The sequence below is a fragment of the Dendrobates tinctorius genome, unplaced genomic scaffold (assembly GCF_039654945.1).
Source record: "Dendrobates tinctorius isolate UK_male_01 unplaced genomic scaffold, ASM3965494v1 ptg000308l, whole genome shotgun sequence".
Taxonomy (NCBI): domain Eukaryota; kingdom Metazoa; phylum Chordata; class Amphibia; order Anura; family Dendrobatidae; genus Dendrobates; species Dendrobates tinctorius.
The window spans coordinates 1408984-1428031 of NW_027361975.1; the positions used below are offsets into that span (position 1 = coordinate 1408984).

Consider the following 19048-nt stretch of genomic DNA (forward strand, 5'->3'; position numbering starts at 1 on the left):
GACATATGTCAGGAGGTTGGAGACGGTCCTACTGTTGGCCTAACCGATATTAAGACGGTGACGGCTCCTGACATGGAGAGGTCAGAGGTAGAAGTGACCGGGAAAAGGGGTACGTCTGCCCAACGGACGGACCTGACATCTCGTGACCGGACTGACGTTGACCTGGTTGATAAGACGGCTGGAGTATTGGCATGGTTAATGGTTAACTGGAGGGATTGCTCGGCATGTCGGGGTGACGCAGACTCTTGGGGGTGACTGTGGCTCTGAGAGAGAAAGGGAGCACAGAATAGAAGGGCTAGAGAAGGATGTCTCTGAGCTCAGAGGTCACCTGTCAACGTGTCAAGACGTGAACAAGACCCTTAGGGAGGAGATGGAAGAACATATGAAAAGGGGAAAGAGTCCTAAGACAAACGACCTAGCACAGGGTCGAGCAACTCGAGAAAGAAGTCGTGGAGCTCAAAGAAACTGTAAGAGGTCTTCTGTGGGAGAAGAGCTTGGATGAAGATGTACAGCGGCCGGGCCCAAGTGACAACAAGACAGAACTGCCAGTACCAATCATGGCAAAGGGTCACAAAGAGATAAAATCTTGTGAAGTTGGGGAGCAACGAACTGAAGAAGACAGTCACCCGGTCAGGTCAACAGTAGTGAGGGAAGTGTCCGTGGTAAAGCCAGAGTCTTCTGTCCAGGAAGAGAGAAAGACCACGACCTTCAAATCTGTAGTCGAGGTACCTGAAAACATGCAAGAAGCCTGTGCTGAGGAAGGTGTGCATGAGGCTTTCAAAGAGGCGGTCAAAGCGTGTAAGGTGCACTGGACGCCTGAGACTCGGCAGTTGGTGATAATATCAGCCAGAGAAGATACATTAAACCGAGTAGCTGTCCTGAAAGAAATGCATCTGCAATGTCTTCACGCCAAACAGCTGGTTAGGCGGAGTAATATGAAAGCTGCTCGACGCCTAGAGTTAGCAAGGGAGGCTATGGATCGGCTGGGTTTGCCGAAAGATGTAGTTCCGGTTCCCAAAGGTCTGGGAAGGTAATGCAAGACCTTGTGAATATCTCCGGTGTGGTGAGGGTGAGGATCTCTCCTGATGATGAAGACCAGATATCCAGTGAAGAGGGTAGGATTCCCAAACTTTCGGATGCTATTGGAGTATCGAGTGGGGTACCTGCAAGAGATTGAGCAGTTGAGGCTGGACCGTCGGCGAATCAATAAAGAGGTATGGAACACCAGGTGGCGGCCGCAGGGCTGCCATCAGGGCATGACAGGCCTTACATGTGTATGGGGCCCGGTGATTAGGGGGGCCCGACCACGCTGGCAGCCCGATCCGCGCTGGGTCCCCCCTACATTTTATTCAGGCTTCTGCAGCTTTATTTTAAATTCAGACTCAGCGCCCCCCGGGCCCCTCGGGCAGGCCCCCCCCCGCACCATGGTCCAGCCAGCGCCGAAATCCCCCCCCTGCACAATGGTCCAGCCACAGCTCCGCCCTCACCTGACGTCACACACTGCTCTGCTCCTCCACTTCCTCATTCAGTCAGTGTGCCACGTGGGACTGGGAGAGGGAGGGAGCTTCGCCGCTGGAGCACAGCCAGATAACAAGGTAAGAAGAATTTTTTTTTTTTTTTTTGAGAGCGGCTATCCATGGGGCCCGGGGCAGAATGCTGGGGGCAGAATTCAGGGGGCAGAATGCTGGACGCTGGGGGCAGAATGCTGGACGCTGGGGGCAGGACGCTGGGGGCAGAATGCTGGGGGCAGAATGCTGGACGCTGGGGGCAGGACGCTGGGGGCAGAATGCTGGACGTTGGGGGCAGAATGCTGGGGGCAGAATGCTGGACGCTGGGGGCAGAATGCTGGGGGCAGAATGCTGGACGCTGGGGGCAGAATGCTGGGGGCAGAATGGACATGGGGCAGAATGCTGGACGCTGAGGCAGAATGCTGGACTTGGGGCATAATGCTGGACACTGGGGACAGAATGGACATGGGGCAGAATGCTGGATGCTGTGGGCAGATTGCTGGACATGGGGCATAATGCTGGACACTGGGGGCAGAATGGATATGGGGCAGAATGCTGGACGCTGGGGGCAGAATGCTGGACACTGGGGGCAGAATGCTGGATATGAGGGCAGACTGTGAGACGGGTCAGAATGCTGGATATGGGGCAGAAGAATGCTGGACGCTGGGGCAGAATTCTGGACATGGGGCAGAATGCTCGAAGCTGGGGCAGAATGCTGGAGACTGAGGCAGAATGCTGGACGCTGGGGGCAGAATGCTGGACATGGGGGCAGGCTGTGAGCTGGGGCAGAATGCTGGACGCTGCAGGCAGAATGCTGGACGCTGGGGGTAGAATGCAAGACACTGGGGCAGAATGCTGGACATGGGGGCAGAATGTGACAGTGAGACACAGGAGGGGGCAGAATGTGACAGTGAGACACAGGAGGGGGCAGAATGTGAGACACCGGGCATGATTGGAGACAGATGGGGCAGGGTCAAGGGGCAGGATGGATATGATTTAGACAGATTGCTCAGGAGGGGAGATCATATGGGGCAGAATGGATACTGATGAGGGTGGGATGGGAGAACATATGGCTGAAGCCAGGAATGAGACACACGGGGGTCAGGATGGGGGATATTATTACCATAGGGGCTAATTAATGGATATTATTACTGCAGTGATGTATTTATTTTATTTTCTTGAGGATACTGTTGTAAATGGGGGGCGGTCCTGTTACTGTGTAGAGTGATACTATGTCGCCTTTTTTTCTTCATGTGGTGTAATGTAGAAGTTGGGAAAAAATAAGTAATGTGTTCTGCAAGCGGAGCTCTAAATAACTGTGTTATTTCCTGCAGAGACAAGTCCTGGCTGGAAGACGTGATGGCGATCTGTGCTGGATGAAAGATGAAAACCAAAGATGAAGGACTTCACCTAGAGACATCACTGGTGAGTTAGTGTGTTACCTGTACACTGACACTATATACTGAGGTCCTGTGTATAATGTCACCGGTGATCTCTGTGTTACCTGTACATTATATACAGAGCTCCTGTGTATAATGTCATTGATCACTATATTACCTGTACACAGACACTGCATACTAAGTACAGATCTTGTGTGTATAGTGTGTATAATGTCTCTTATGGTCATAGTATTATGTTTTTTTTATTAATGTCTGTATTGTAGTATTCAGTCTCCATGTGGTGGTAATATGTGGTCTGGGCGTGGTGCAGTGGTATTTGTCCCTTGTATATTCTATTATTTGACTTTGTGGTGGTAATTTGCGGTCTGTTCATGGTGCGGTGGTATTTGTTCCTTGTATGTGATATTATTCGGTCACTATGGTAGTAATATGTGGTCTGGTCATGGTATGGCTGTATTTGTTCCTTGTATGTCTTATTATAGGTCACTATGTGGTGGTAATATGTGGTCTGGACATGGTGTAGCGGTATTTGTTCCTTGTATGTGGTGGTAAGTTGTGGTCTGGACATGGTGCGGTGGTATTTGTTCCTTGTATGTGATATTATTGGTCATTTTAAAAAATTGAAAAATAAATAAAAATATACCTAAATTGTATTGCATATTTTAACAAATATTTAATAGGTTACAGTAGAGTAGGGCCTGGCCAAAAGTGTCTACCCTGTTATGGTGGCAGCTTAAAACAATCTTTTGGCCAAAGCAAAAGCTGCTGGCTATATGTGTGACCTGGTGATGGGAACTGTTAATGTGTGATAGGTGAGAAGTGGAGTTTTTCCAAGAGAGAGCGGTAGAACTGTGGACAGTTCGAGGGGTGGAGGCGGGGCAGGATGGAGCCTGGGTGGAGGCTAAAGGGGGCCCCGAAAATTTTGGCAGTATGGGGCCCCGAAATTCCTAGTGGCAGCCCTGGGCGGCCGCCTTCAACCTAAGATGTAAGGACCCGAACGGTTCCTCCAAGAAGTGACATGGCAGATGGCCGAAGAATGTCAGCAAGTGGTAGTTCGACTGGCAGGACGACGTTGAGAGACCGTAGTTCCTATGAGACGCTGAATGAGTCAGACTCAAGCCAGACAGTAGGCTTAACTAAGACTTATGACCATACTGACCGGGGGAGCTGGTCGGGGAACGGAACAAACGGGGAGAGGAATGTGGTGACTAAACAGTGTCTGGTGACGCAGACAGGCGATGACTGGAGGGCCAAAGATCAGGGCCGATATTCTGACCGCTGGGGGAGGGGGAGGCCTAACGTAGGAATGAGGCCGTATGACAGACAGGGACGGTTCTCTCGACCTGTGGGGCAAGGTGTAGTGAGTGCCCGGTCTCAAGATCCTGGGGTTATGCTGTGTGTTCAACCCCACAGGTTTGAAGAGAGGGGGGAGGCATGTGGTGTAGTGACTACTGTGTCCGCTAGGGGGCGCTGTGTGGATGTCCTAGGAGAGAGGATGAATGGCAGAATACTGAATGACCGTTGTGCATCTCAAGGTGGGTGGCCTTGAGATGGAGACTTATGTGTGTGTTGATCAGCAGTGATACTGCTGAGGTGCTGTTTCAATGTGTCCGGGAGAATTCTCCAGGTAGCTGGGGAGACGGAGGAACCACAGGGGTTACAGAGCTGAACTCTGTCATGGACGCTATGCTGATGTGATGAATTTTATGTTACTGCTGTGGGTTTATGATGCTGAATAAACCGCATGGACAATAATTGTTTTATGGAAAACCCGTGCCGGATCTGGTTTTGTGGCGGCTAAGCAAGTATCTCCTACTTGAATAACAGTTACAGTGTTCCTTACAGTGCTCACTGGGTCCCTTGTTAATATGTTTAACCCCTTCATGACCAAGCCTATTTTGACCTTAATGACCAGGCCATTTTTTGCAATTCTGACCAGTGTCCCTTTATGAGGTAATAACTCAGGAAGGCTTCAACGAATCCTAGCGATTCTGAGACTGTTTTTTCATGACATATTGGGCTTCATGATAGTGGTAAGTTTAGGTCGATAATTTTTGCGTTTATTTGTGAAAAAATCAGAAGTTTGGCGAAAATTTAGAACATTTCGCAATTTTCAAAATTCGAATTTTTATTCTGTTAAACCAGAGAGTTATATGACACAAAATAGTTACTAAATAACATTTCCCACATATCTACTTTACATCAGCACAATTTTGGAACCAACATTTTTTTTTGTTAGGAAGTTATAAGGGTTAAAAGTTGACCAGCGATTTCTCATTTTTACAACACCATTTTATTTTTACGGACCACATCACATTTGAAGTCACTTTGAGGGGTCTATATGATAGAAAATACCCAAAAGTGACACCATTCTAAAAACTGCACCCCTCAAGGTGCTCAAAACCAGATTCAACAAGTTTATTAACCCTTCAGGTGCTTCACAGGAATTTTTTGAATGTTTAAAAAAAATAAACATTTAACTTTTTTTCCCCAAAAAATTACTTCAGGTCCAATTATGGCGTCATCATCGCTCAACATCTTGGTGCAGTCCTCAAAGTTCTGGAGGATGGTACATATGTTTGACATCCATGTCCTCTCCTGAGGTCTTATGTGTGGAGTCGCAACTGAATATCGACAGCTTTGTTGATGCTAGTAGTCAACAACTGCCCTCTTCTGCTCACAAATCCTTTCCAACATATGCAATGTAAAGTTCCAATGCGTGGGGACATCATACACCAGTCGGTGAGCCGGAAGATGCAAACACTGCTGAAGTCTGGCAAGTGTGGCTGAAGCTGTAGCTGACTTTCTAAAATGGGCAGACAGATGGCGTACGTTCACTAGCAGATCCGGCAGCTACGGGTAGCTTTTGAGAAACCGTTGAACCACGTGGTTAAGCACATGAGCCAGGCAAGGTACGTGTGTGAGCTCACCTTGCCTCAGAGCCACCACCAGGTTCCAGCCATTGTCACACATGACCATTCCTGGAAGAGGTGGAGGTGCAGGAGCTGTAGACTGTGGAGGCAACCCTGATTGACGTAGAACCCACAATCCTCGGTGTGGGGAGGATGTGTTCCATCCCAAGTTCCAACTGGGTCCCGGCTTCTACTATGTTAACCCAGTGTGCCGTCACTGAGATGTACTGTCCCTGCCCACAGGCACTTGTCCACGTGTCTGTGGTTAAGTGGACTTTCCCAGTAACAGCATTGTTGAGGGCACAGGCAATGTTGTAGGACACATGCTGGTGTAATGCCAGTATGGCACAATGGGAGAAATAGTGGCGACAGGGGATCGACTACCTTGGAATGGCTGCCGCCATCAGGTTGCAGAAAGCTTCTGTCTCAACAAGCCTAAAAGGCAACATTTCGAGCGCAACGAGCCTAAAAGGCAACATTTCGAGCGCAAGCAGAAATGTGCGAATTAAGTACTGTGGCTTATGGGGCATTGGTTGGGTATTTCCGCTTGTGTTCCAATGACTGGGGTATAGATAACTGAAGGCTGGGCTGGGACAAGGACGTGGACGGGCTTGATGATGGTGCTGGTTGACTGTGGGCAGCAACAGGTACAGGGCCCGAAGCATCTTCACAGGCATGGTGAACTGGGGATTGGCTTGGACGCAAAACAGTGGAAGAAGCAGTGTTGTCACCTGCAGACAGTGTTCCTGGAGCCTGGGGTTCGGCCCACAAAGTTGGGTGCTTTGCTGTCATGTGCCTAATCATGCTGGTGGTGGTCAGGCTGGTAGTTTTGCTACCCCTGCTGATGCGGGCATGGCAAGTGCTGCAAATGGCCTGTTTGGGGTTATCAGCAGTCTTTAAAAAATAACCAGACTCGGGAAGATCTAACAGAAGGAATGGCAACTTCCGTCCTGTTGGTGTTATGGGGAACGGATGCACGCCTTCTGTCTGGGGCCACCACAGTGCTTCTTCCTGCCTGTTGGGGTGATATGCCTCCTTCCCCATGTGTGCTGCTGTCCTCACTCTGCATGTCCTCCTGCCAGATTGGGTTAGTCACTATGTCATCCACCACCTCCTGACTTTCCGGCAATTGGGTCTCATCATCATCCACCTCAGGTGACCGTGGCTGCTCAAAGATTTGTGCATCGCTACATGGAATATCATCTTGCCCCGCTTCAAGTGGAGTGGGCAAGAGGCACGAATCTCCAAATGGGTAACTGAACAGTTCTCCGGAGTGTCCGAGTGTGGTATCAGTTGTCTCAGGGCACTCGGCATGGTAGGAGGAAGGACAATCAGGGTGAGTAACATCCGGTCCACACCCATGCTAACTCAGACTTGACCGTGTGGAAGACATGGTGGTGATGGTGGTTGCTAAGTGACTGGAAGCATTATCTGCTATCCAACCAACAACCGTTTCACACTACTCTGGATTCAATAGTGGTGTGGTGCGGTCTCCTAGAAACTGCGACAGGAAGGTCGAGCGCGAAGATGTGGGTCTTTGCTGTGGCCCACTTTCAGCATGACCACAGACTCATCCTCTGCATGCACCATCAGCATCATGTCCACTTTCCCGTCCCTTGCCTCTTGCCTTGCCCATTGTAAATGGACTACTGAAATATTTTAAAAGCTCAATACAAATGGATTTCTTGGGAGAAAAATTAGATGTGATAAGTATGCCTGCAAAACAAAGAATTTTCCACCACACATACACCAGGCCTCAGCCAGAGATAACAGATAATTTTTTTGGTATTTTGTGGATACAAAAGACTGCTGGATATATCGCCTGTGACAGCCAGGCCAAAAAAAAGGGAAAAAAAAGCTGGCACAGAGATACCACAACAAAAAAATATATGGCCTGTATGGTTTTTTTGGGGGGACTAAATACTGCTTTATTTAACCAAAACTGACAGCCAGGCAAAAATGAGAAAAAAGCCGTAAACTGGCCAAAATTTCAGCATGCACAGATATGAGCTGGCACGGAGAAACCACACCAAAAAATGTGTGACCTATATGGTTTTTGGGGGCCTAAATACTGCTTTATTTAACCAAAACTGACAGCCAGGCAAAAAAGAGAAAAAAGCCATAAGCTGAGCAAAATTTCAGCACACAAGGATATGAGCTGGCACAGAGAAACCAAACCAAAAAATGTGTGGCCTATATGGTTTTATGGGGGCCTAAATACTGCTTTATTTAACCAAAACTGACAGCCAGGCAAAAAAGAGAAAAAAGCCATAAACTGGCCAAAATTTCAGCACGCATAGATATGAGCTGGCACGGAGATACCGCACCAAAAAATGTATGTTTTTTTGGCCTAAATACTGCTTTATTTAACCAAAACTGACAGCCAGGCAAAAGAGAGAAAAAAGCCGTAAAATGGCCAAAATTTCAGCACATGTAAGGGGGTGAATCACAAAAAGAATCAGAAAGGGGTTACCTCCTCTGATCCGTGTCCGGAACCACATAGCTGGGCAGCAGGGTTGCCGGGGGCAAGACTTTTAGACCTGGACCGACTGCATCATGTGTCTGTCAGAAGCAGTGGGGAAGGTAAAGGGGCGGTGGGCAGGAAACAGTGCAGGCTGAGGGCGCGAAAGCAGAACATGTGTGTGTCATAGCAGCGTGTGCCGCAGAGAGCAGGTCGCTGCCGCGAGCTCCAAAAGAGAGGACTCCCGGTCAGAGGGCTCAGACAGAAGGACGTGACATAGATAGTGCTGTCTGTGAGTACGTGAACACGGAGTCCCCATTGGCCAGAGGAGTACGTTCTCCTGACAGTGAAGAGACAGTGAGGCGCGCACGCAGCCCCAGTGCCCGCGGCAACAGGACAGAGCCCCTGATTGTGGCTGAGAGACTTAACAAAGGACGAAACATCGTTCCTGCGGAGAGACTGTTAGTTTGAAAGCAGAGACTCAGAGCAGGGGAGACCCAGTTACCCAGCATACCCCCTGCCTCCCGATTTAACCCTTAGGTCCTGGTTACCTTCTAACAGAGACTACAGAGCTTACAGAGAATACAGAGAGTGCAGCTGTTGATTGTGCCTATGTTGGAGAAGACGACCCTTCAGTCAAGATCTCATCAGACTGATAAGTTAATTATTGTTGTTCTGCTTGATAACCTTGCCTAGTTTCCGCAAACCGTTAAATCACTATTACCTTGTCAGTTAAACCCCCACTGCTTCTCCCTGCGAAGAGATACTGTCCTCTGTAAATAAACCCTTTAACTTTTGGTCTGTCTGTGTTCCGTGGTGACATACTCAGCAGCTGCACGTTATTACATTTGGCGCAGTTGGTAGGATGTCACACGATATCGCAGAGGGGGCAGACCAAGCAGTTGGGGGAGGCCCCAGGTCTAGCATTTCCCTGGGAGCCATGTTAAATAATTTGCCAAAGATTTCTGGCAGCAATGTGATGTTGTGGAGTTGGACGGAGCGCATTCGGGGAATGATGCGGATGCAGCCCATGACACCGGCCCTGGAGGCAGAGATTGCGGTGATGGCCCTGGAGGGGGAGGCACGGGACTCCTTTATGCTTAGGCCCCCCCAGGCGAGAGAAACCATGGACAAAGTTATACATATACTTGTATACTTGAGGAAACGCATGGGGATCCTACTGACGTAGGGGACTGCGCATGCGAATGTTTCACCGGGTGCAAAGAGAGGGGGAGACCGTGACGCAATTTATGAATGCCCTGCAAGAGCTCCATACTGCCATCATACGGAAGGATGGCGTAGGTGTAAGGTCAATTGATGTTGTGCTACGAGACCAGATGGTGACGGATTTGCGCGACATGTTGATGAAACAGGCCCTGCAAAGCGCATGCGGGTAAAGCCAGATATGACTTTCTCTGAAGTCGGCAGTGAGGTGCGCGCGAGAGCAAGAGTAGGGAGTGACAGTGCCAGTGGGGAAGGTATGGAGCGGGGAGGTAACTGCCACCATGGACACTATCCGTCAATGGGTGGAAGACCTGAAGAAGGAAATTAGACAGGTCCGTGAAGAAATGGTGGCATCAAAAAGAACCCCGGCGGTAGAGTCCGGCTCTTTGGTATGAGATAGGGAAGTTGCCCCCCAACATGAGACTGGTGCTACTCGGAAGAGAAGCTCACCTACGTGTTATACCTGCGGAGAACCCGGTAACATTACCCGGTGGAGCCGACCATCCCCACGCCATCCATTAACCTAGGTGGCTCCGAGCCCGGAGGACGCCGCCCGGAGAGTGAAAATTGGAGGAGTACCAGAAGTCCCACCAGCCTTGTTTCCACGTGCCCCATGGTCTGGGCCAAAATCAATGGAAGAGCAGTGCAGTGCCTGGCAGACACCAGCTCACAAGTAACCACCATGCCTGAAGAATATTTCCACCTACACTTCACGGAGCCACTACGGCCAAAATGGGGCCCAGTGATCAAACTCTCGGCAGCCAACCACTTACCCATCCCGGTCACAAGGGTGGTATGGATGAACATAGAGGTCTGCGGTAAAGATGTGGGGAGAAGAGGAGTAGTGCTGGTGGATGGAGAAGCAGCTATGGACCATACCGTAACCATGGGCATGAATGTTCTTAAAGATCTCGGGAGCCTTCTCTTCAACGAGTCCCCAGAACAGTTCCTGCAACAATGGTGCAACCAAACCCCTTAAAGAAGGTTCTTCTAGCAACTGATACGGACAGCCCAGGTCCGGGAAACATACAGCGACGGGATGGAACTCGGCAAAGTCATCACACCCGCCTCCGTCAATCGAGTGTTGCCCCCTGGACAGACCGTGCTCCCCTTGCCTGTCCGAGCTAGTATTCCCCTGTAGGGGTGGAGGTATAAGTTGAACCCAGGAAAGCCGACCAGCTGCCGTCGGGAATATTGGTCGCACGGACCTTGGCTATTGTGCGGGATAGCACTGTCCTCGTACGCTGTGTAAATTTGGGGGAGACCAATGTAACTTTGCCTCCCAGGAGTGAAGTTGCCCATATCCTTGATATGCTGGACGAGCTAGTCCCATCTGAGACAGTACAGCTGACTGTAAAGTCAGAAGACCCGTGGCTGGTGACTGTCAAGGCAGAGGCAGCCCCAGACCCCAGATTGCTACAGGACGGGTGACGGATACTGGAACTCTCAGAGATGACTTCTCAGCAGGTCCCCTGGGTGGAAGCCTTGTTAAGGAAAATACCAGGAAGTGTTCTCCAAAGACGAAGATGACTTTGGGCGCACTATGGTCATCACCCATGAGATACCAACTGGGGATGCGGCACCAATCCAGGAATGGTATCGCCAGATACCCCCACAGATGTATTAGGAGGTAAAGGGGATGCTGTCACAGATGTTGAAGAAAGGAATGATTCGTGAGAGTCAGAGCCTGTGGGCTGCCCCCATAGTCTTGGTGCGGAAGAAGGACGGATCCTTACGCTTCTGTGTGGACTACCGCCGGTTAAATGCTTGTACGGTGCGAAACTTGTATCCATTGCCAAGGATAGAGGAGTCCCTGTCTATGCTAGGGAATGCCAGGTACTTTTCCATGCTAGATCTGGCCAGCGGTCACTGGCAGGTAACAAAGTCCGAACAAGAACGAGCCAAGACAGCTTTCATCCTTCCGATGGGATTATATGAGTTCGACCGCATGCCCTTCAGTCTAGCCAATGCCCCGGGAATGTTTCAACGTCTCATGGAGAGATGTCTGGAAGACCTGATCTTTGAAGCCATTTTGATTTACCTGGACGATATCATTGTCTTTGCCCCCACCTTTGATGATCATCTGCAGAGACTGGAGCAGGTTCTGAGTCGGCTACAGAAGTACAGGAAGAAAGTGAAACCCCAAAAGTGTCACCTATTCCGTACCCAGATTGAATACTTGGGGTACTTTGTCTCCGTGAAGGAGTGAGGCCCTCTCAGGAGAAAATCGCCGCAGTACAAGAGTGGCCGACCCCAAAGACCGTGAAAGATGTGCGTGCATTTCTGGGACTCACAAGATACTTCCGGCGCTTCATAAAAGACTTTACCCGCATCGCAAATCCCCTTCTGGAGCTGTTGAGAGGAGTGTCCTCTTGTGCAAAAAACAGGAACATACAATGGGGAGAGCGTCAGGAAGAAGCATTCCTAGCCCTGAAGAAAGCTTTAACGGAGGCCCCTGTGCTGACCTTTGCTGACTTCACGCAGCCGTTCATTTTGCATACCGACGGGAGTCTACAGGGGCTCGGGGCAGTGCTATCGCAGATGCAGGACAGGAAAGAGTGTGTCATAGCATATGCCAGTCGGTCCTTACATGACTTGGAAAATAATCCAGATAACTACAGTCCATTCAAGCTGGAGTTGTTGGTGCTGGTGTGGGCGATGACTGAGAAGTTTGCAAAGTATCTGGCAGGCTCAGAAGTTTACGTGCGTACCCATAACAATCCGTTGGCTCATCTAGAGACCGCAAAGTTAGGGGACCTTGAATAATGCTGGGTAGCCCGGATGGCAAAGTTCCGATACAGGATCTCCTATAAGAGAGGAGCAGAGAATACTCATGCTGATGCCCTTTCTCAAGTGAATTACCGCAAGCCAGCGCCCAGTCGGGATGAAGAGCTTGGAGGCTGTGGAAGTCCCAGAGTTTGAAGAAACTGCCAGGACTGTGGTGGCTAAGTGGGAAACAGATCAGGACGAGACCCGTGTGAGGTTACTGGAGCAACCCCGCGATGAGTGGGTCCGAATGCAGCAGGAGGATCAGGAGATAGCCCAGTTGAGACGGTGGGTCGTGTCTAAACAGGTGCCCAGCCATCACGAGAGGAGCTCTGCATCACCTGGTATGCTGAGAATGCTGCGTCAATGGGAAAGGCTTTGGTTGCGAGATGGCATCCTGTATTGGAAGATGTTCCTCTAATCGGAACTCAGCCTTGTCTGGCAGACGCTGATTCCCTCATCCTTCGTAGACCAGGCAGCTACGGAAGCACATGAAAAAGGAGCACATTTTGATCCGGGAAAAACCTTTCAATGGTTGCAGCACTTGTTTTATCATCCCTGTTACGAATCTGCAACTCAGATCCCAGAACTGAACATACAGAACACATACAGAAAGCAAACAAGGCACCTTGCCAGAACACTAGCAGATTAACACTGTTGTCCAGCAAGAAGTAGGAGGCAGGTACAGGGTAATAAAGGATGATACAATTACCTGACCTAAGACAAACCCAGCACCAGAGGAAAAAAACAGCAGCCTGAAAACCACAACAAGATGGCGGATGGTCAAAACAAAATAGATTCTAACAATCCTAATTTGAGGAACGTCGTGGAAAGAGTCTGCCAGCAGTGCCGGAGTTGTGAACTGGTCAAACCACCCGAACAGCGGGCTCCCACAGAGACAGTGAAGGCAGCTGGACCTTTGGATCTGCTGGCCATAGATTACCTGACGGTCAGGCCAGCGCATCAAGGCTACGAGGACTGTTTAGTGATGATAGACCACTTTACTAAATTTGCTGTAGTGACACCTACACAGGACAAGGCAGCTGAGTCTGCTGCTCACGCAATCTGCAAGCATTTCATACAGGTGTATGGGTGCCCCAAACGTATCCACTCTGATCAGGGGGCCTGTTTCCTCGGAAAGGTGATGGAGGAGCTGCACCAGCTGTATAAGATCAATAAGTCCCGGACAACTCCCTGTCACCCACAGGGGAACGGAGCTTGTGAGAGATTTAATTGCACCCTGATCCAAATGCCACGAACCCTGGAAGAGGATCAGAAGGCACGATTGACTGAATTCATCCCTGAATTGGTGTGGGTGTATAACGGAAACACAGCATCACCGGCATCACACTCTACTGTCTCTTCTTCGGACGGCCCGGGAAAGAGTTGGCGGAGTTGGAGTTAGAGCCCGAGGAGGACTACCCACAGATGGGGGTGTACTCCTGGGTTCGAGAACACCGTCGTCGGCTACTGACTCTCCATCGACTAATGCAGAACTGGCTACAGGAGTTGGAACATCCTCAAGTCACTCCTCTAAAGGGGGCAGCTATATGAACTGGAGACTGAGTCTTGGTGAGAGAAAAAACGCCCACACAACAAATCGGAGTACCGGTGGGAGAAGAGCCCGTACAGGGTGAAGCGGCGACTTGGTAACAAATGTCTCGTCTATGAGGTTCAGCCAGAAACGGAGGAAGGGGCCTCCACTCGCACACTGCATCAAAATATGTTGCGACCATGTTTGTCTCGAGATCCTGAACCAGTGCAAGTGGTACCAGAGCCCCCACAGGCCGTTCCAGTGGTAGATGTTGATGTTGAATATGAGGAAGACTCCCAACTTCCCCCGGAAGATACAGATACAGGGCTGGTGTTATGAATGAGTCACCGGAGGAGGAAAAAACAAAAATACAAGCTAGGTCCAGAAAACTGGAGAGGTTGGTAGCTAGCGGATTGCAGACCCCTGATCCTATTCACAACAACTAACAGTAGCCGTGGGGTGTTCCTACAGTGGTCCTAGACACCTCGTTCACAGCCGGAGAACTAAATAAACCTAAAGAAAGAAAGGGGAAATCTAAACTGCCCCAGAGCAGACCCCAAAGCAATAGACAGCCCCCAACATGTATTGACGGTGAAAACAGATGAAAACAAACACAGACAGAAAGACAGGCTGAGCAAATGATGGGGCCCTCACTAACTAGATAGGACAGGAAAGAAAAGCAACTGTCTGCAATCACGCAAAAACCCTGCCAAAAATAATGTCCAACACGTCTGATAGAAAAGGCCCTGAAGTCACTAGACTTCCAAATCACTATATCAGCACTCAGGTATATTCTGAAAACAGAGCAAAGAGATCAACTGATCAGAGACAAAAAATGGAGTTCAGCCAGTCCCAACCAGGGCTGGCTGAACACAAACACTAAGTAAACCAGACAAAATCTCATGGAACAATAGCAGAGCAAAAACTTAGCTTTAGTAGACAGGACTAAACTGGAGGCCAGAGCTCAGAGCAGAGAGGATAACCAGCAACCCAGCAGAGCGTCGGCGGCCTTATATCCACTCAGAGACTCCGGATGTCCAATCACACTCCACCTGTTCAGATGACAGGTTTTTCCCATCCAAATCGATTTCACTACCTCCTTTCACCAGCAGAGGGAGTTCATCGGACATCAAAGGTGAAGGAGAAAATGAGCTCATAACAGGCTGGTGCCTGAAACTACCAACATGCCGGGAGTGACCCCAACTCCCGTTCCTCCCGCAACAGCTGACACAGCTGCTCCTTCTGATTTGTGACGCTCTGAACGTTCAACGGCAGGTGTACTCCCATTCACTATAACCAAGTTCAGTTCGTCTGGCAGCAGATTGTGCAGGGATTGGAAGACTGTCAACGAGAACTTCAGAAACTTTTGCCCATGAATGGCGAGCAAAAAGAGAGGGAGAATGGAAGGGGGTGAAGCACAGGAAGAATCAGAAAGGGGTTACCACCTCTGCTCCATGTCCGGAACCACATAGCTGGGCAGCAGAGTTACCGAGGGAAGACTTTTAGACCCGGATCGACTGTATCATGTGTCTGTCAGAAGCAGTGGGGAAGGTGAAGAGGCGGTGGACAGGAAACAGTGCAGGCTGAGGGCTCGAAAGCAGAGTGTGCATGTGTCAGAGCAGCTTGTGCCGCAGAGAGAGCAGGTCGCAGCCGCGCACTCCAAAAGAGAGAGGACTCCCGGTCAGAGGGCTCAGACAGAAGGACGTGACATAGATAATGCTATCTGTGAGTACATGGATGCAGAGTCCCAATTGACCAGAGGAATACGTCCTCCTGACAGTGCAGAGACACTGACCCGCGCACGCAGCCTCAGTGCCCGCGGCAACAGGTCAGAGCCCCTGATTGTGGCTGAGAGACTTAACAAAGGACGGAACATCGTTCCTGCGGAGAGACTGTTAGTTTGAAAGCAGAGACTCAGAGCAGAGGAGACCCAGTTGCCCAGCATCCCCCCTGCCTCCCGCTTTAACCCCAGAGGTCCCGTTACCTTCTGACAGAGACTACAGAGCTTACAGAGACTACAGAGACTACAAGTGCCGCTGTTGATGGTGCCTACGTTAGAGTAGACGACCATTCAATCAAGATCTCATCAGACTGATAAGTTGCAAGAATACTTGTTAATTATCGTTGTTCTGCTTGCCTAGTTTCCGTATACCGGTAAATCACTATTACCTTGTCAGTTAAACCCCCACTGCTTCTCCCTGCGAGGAGATACTGTCCCCTATAAATAAATCCTTTAACTTTTGGTCTGTCTCTGTTCCATGGTGACATACTCAGCACCTGCACGTTATTTCACACGCACAGATATGAGTTGGCACGGAGATACCGTACCAAAAAACGTGTGGCCTGTATGTTGTTTTTTTTGGACTAAATACTGCTGTATTTTACCAAAACTGACAGACAGGCAAAAAAGAGAAAAAAAGCTGTAAACTGGCCAAAATTTCAGCATGCACAGATATGATATATGCAATCCTCTATATACTTATACACACATACAGTGACTGCAGGCCTTGCACTGATGTGTATACAGCAACGTACACTACCCTGCCTGCCTAACACTGGAACCTATATACTTCGGAATTAGTCCTTAGAAGGACTGTTGGTTTTAGCTGGATGCGAGTATTTAGGATGGTAGACCCCACACTAACTAATAAATACCCAATTCTGACCCTATCAAGGCAGCCGTTCTCCCTACACTCTCTAACAACAGAGCTGAATGCGCCGAGCAGGGCGGCATCCGGTCTCTTATACCCCTGATGATGCTGTGCGGCCAGCCAATCACTGCACGACCACAACAAAGATGGCTGCGGCGTTTCATGGCCTGGCAGACAATTCCTGCACCGTGATTGGGTATCTAAAGTCCACCAAAAATGCTGGGTGGAGACACGAGTTCCCGCCAAGTAATCCCAGAAATACTCAGTGCTTGATAAGTACACCGAGCACAGTGGTAATTGGGCGAGTACCGAGTGGTGGCGACCTTGTTCGTTCATCACTATGTTTAATCCCTCATAGGAGATATCAAACACAAGGATTTTTCATTTTTATTTTCTGCTTCACTCTCATCCTCCACCTGCTGACAGTGCATTTTTTATGCTATCAACTTGCTGCTTTCTTCCTCACCATTGGAGGCTTCTCTTTGCCCTACTTAAATTGGCTTTATTGTTATGATACTGCAGCACAGGACTAGGGTAGGAGGGGGGAAAACTGACCCTGCACTGCGACTAGGATGATACCCTACAATGGAGTGGGCGACCCATTCCTTGTGAATAGACCCACTGACGATCCTAGGTTAATCTCAAGCGAAGATCTATAGATAGGGAAAGGGGGATCCCTGCAAGATCTAAGGACTGGGTACAAAAATGGGTCACCTCCTATTAGACAACAAAGAGAAGGCTGCAGAAACAAACTGAAAACAGAAGCTAAGACTAGCAGAACCAGAGGTCCCAGCACTGCACTAATTAAACACACAGAAGGCAAAGCAAAGCTCCAAGACAGAACTCAAGCGGATTAACACTGTTGTCCAGCAAGGAATGGGGGACAGGTGCAGGTTAATAAAGGGTGATACAATCAAGAGAAATAATTATATCATTACATATTTCAAGTATGCATTCACAACAATGCCATCTATCACCATATAATATGCATAGAATGTTTAGTATAAAGATATGGACAAATTGCAACAGCAAAAACTGATCAACCTACTAGTCACTTGAATAATGAGGAAAATACACAAATAGTGACAAATGGTAGGTATATGAACAATCCAAATGATTACCATGCAAGCCCATAGATGAGGAAAGGCAATTGCTGGATCACATGAAAATCACCCAAGTATACTCACACTGCCCACAATGCCCAACGCGTGTCGCTGCTTGCCTGCAGCTTCGTCAGGGGAAGTCTTATTTCTCTTTCTGTATACTGCATGACTTCTTCACCTGCCCACTTTTGTTCTATTTGTGGTTTTTAATTGTTTTTATTGTACTCTTGGACCTTCCTGGCTATTGTATGTCAAATAAAAGCCTTTCTTCACATGGATATTCTGCTGTTGTGTGCATGTTATCCTGTGTCTCTTTTCTCCTTTTTTTTCATTTAATCTCTCTGGCACAGTGTTGCACCCAGCTCCTGCATTTATGTTATATTGTTCGTGCCCACCTACACATATACCTTACCATAATAGATCATGTTGATTATAATAAAAAACAAGTACAATAATCTTGAACAAAATGAGTCACAGACTGGTACAGGAGGAGAGAGGACCTTGTTATGATGAGTCACCGAAGGAGGAAAAAACAAAATACCAGCTAAGTTTAGGAAAACCAGAGAGGTTGGCAGCTATCGGATTGCAGACCCCTGGACCTATCCACAACAACTAGCAGTAGCCGTGGGGGGTTCCTACGGTGCCCTAGACCCCTCGATCACAGCCGGAGAACTACATAGCCTAAAGACAGAAAGGGGAAAAACTAAACTGCCCCAGAGCATACCCCAAAGCAATAGGCAGCCCCCAACATATAATGACGGTGAAGCAAGATGAAAACACAGATAGAAAGATAGGTTGAGCAAATGATGGGGCCCAAGCTAACTACATAGGACAGGATAGGAAAGCTGCTGTCTGCCATCCGCAAAAACCCTATCAAAATGGGCCAACCGACTGATAGGAAAAACAGGCCCTGAAGTCACTAGGCTTCAAAAGACTATATCAGCACTCAGGTATATTCTGAAGACAGAGCAAAAGATCAACAGATCAGAGACAAAAATGGAATTCAGCTCACCCCCGGCCGGGGATGGCAGAACTCCCAAAAAACAAGGCAAAACAAAACCAAAACTGAAGAGTACAAAGCAGAGCAGAAAAACAGCTTTGAGATGCAGGAATCAGACTGGTCTCCAAGAATCCAGCAGGAAAATCACCAGCCAGGAAGAAGGGCGTCGGCAGCCTTATATCCAGTCCTCAATTCTAGCCACCCAGTCATCATCTAGCTGCCCAGGTGTTTGGTAATCAGCCTCACTACCTTCCTTCACCAGAGGAGGGAGTTCATCAGACCTCAATGGTGAAGGGAAAAATGAACTCACAACAGTACCTCCCCCTTGAGGAGGGGTCACCGAACCCTCATCCATGCCACCAGGGCGATCCGGGTGAGCCCGATGAAAGGCACGCACCAATCTTTCGGCATGAATATCAGAGGCAGAGACCCAGGAATTATCCTCCTGACCATAACCCTTCCACTTAACCAAATAGTGGAGTCTCCGTC

The 19048-nt window shown here is 49.1% G+C and overlaps 1 protein-coding gene across 2 annotated transcripts in view; it reads left to right on the forward strand.

Annotated features, from left to right (window-relative positions):
- LOC141073608 (uncharacterized) overlaps positions 1 to 19048 on the forward strand; it is a 184558-nt gene that overhangs the window by 20126 nt on the left and 145384 nt on the right. The window contains exon 1 of one of the 2 annotated variants that reach the window (XM_073560903.1): positions 2877 to 2933. The exons of the other annotated variant lie outside the window; for it this stretch is intronic. Coding sequence (XP_073417004.1) covers positions 2892 to 2933 — 42 coding nt within the window. The 5' untranslated portion in view covers positions 2877 to 2891. Of the gene's footprint in view, positions 1 to 2876; positions 2934 to 19048 lie in introns of those variants that run through there. 2 annotated transcript variants of the gene reach the window in all.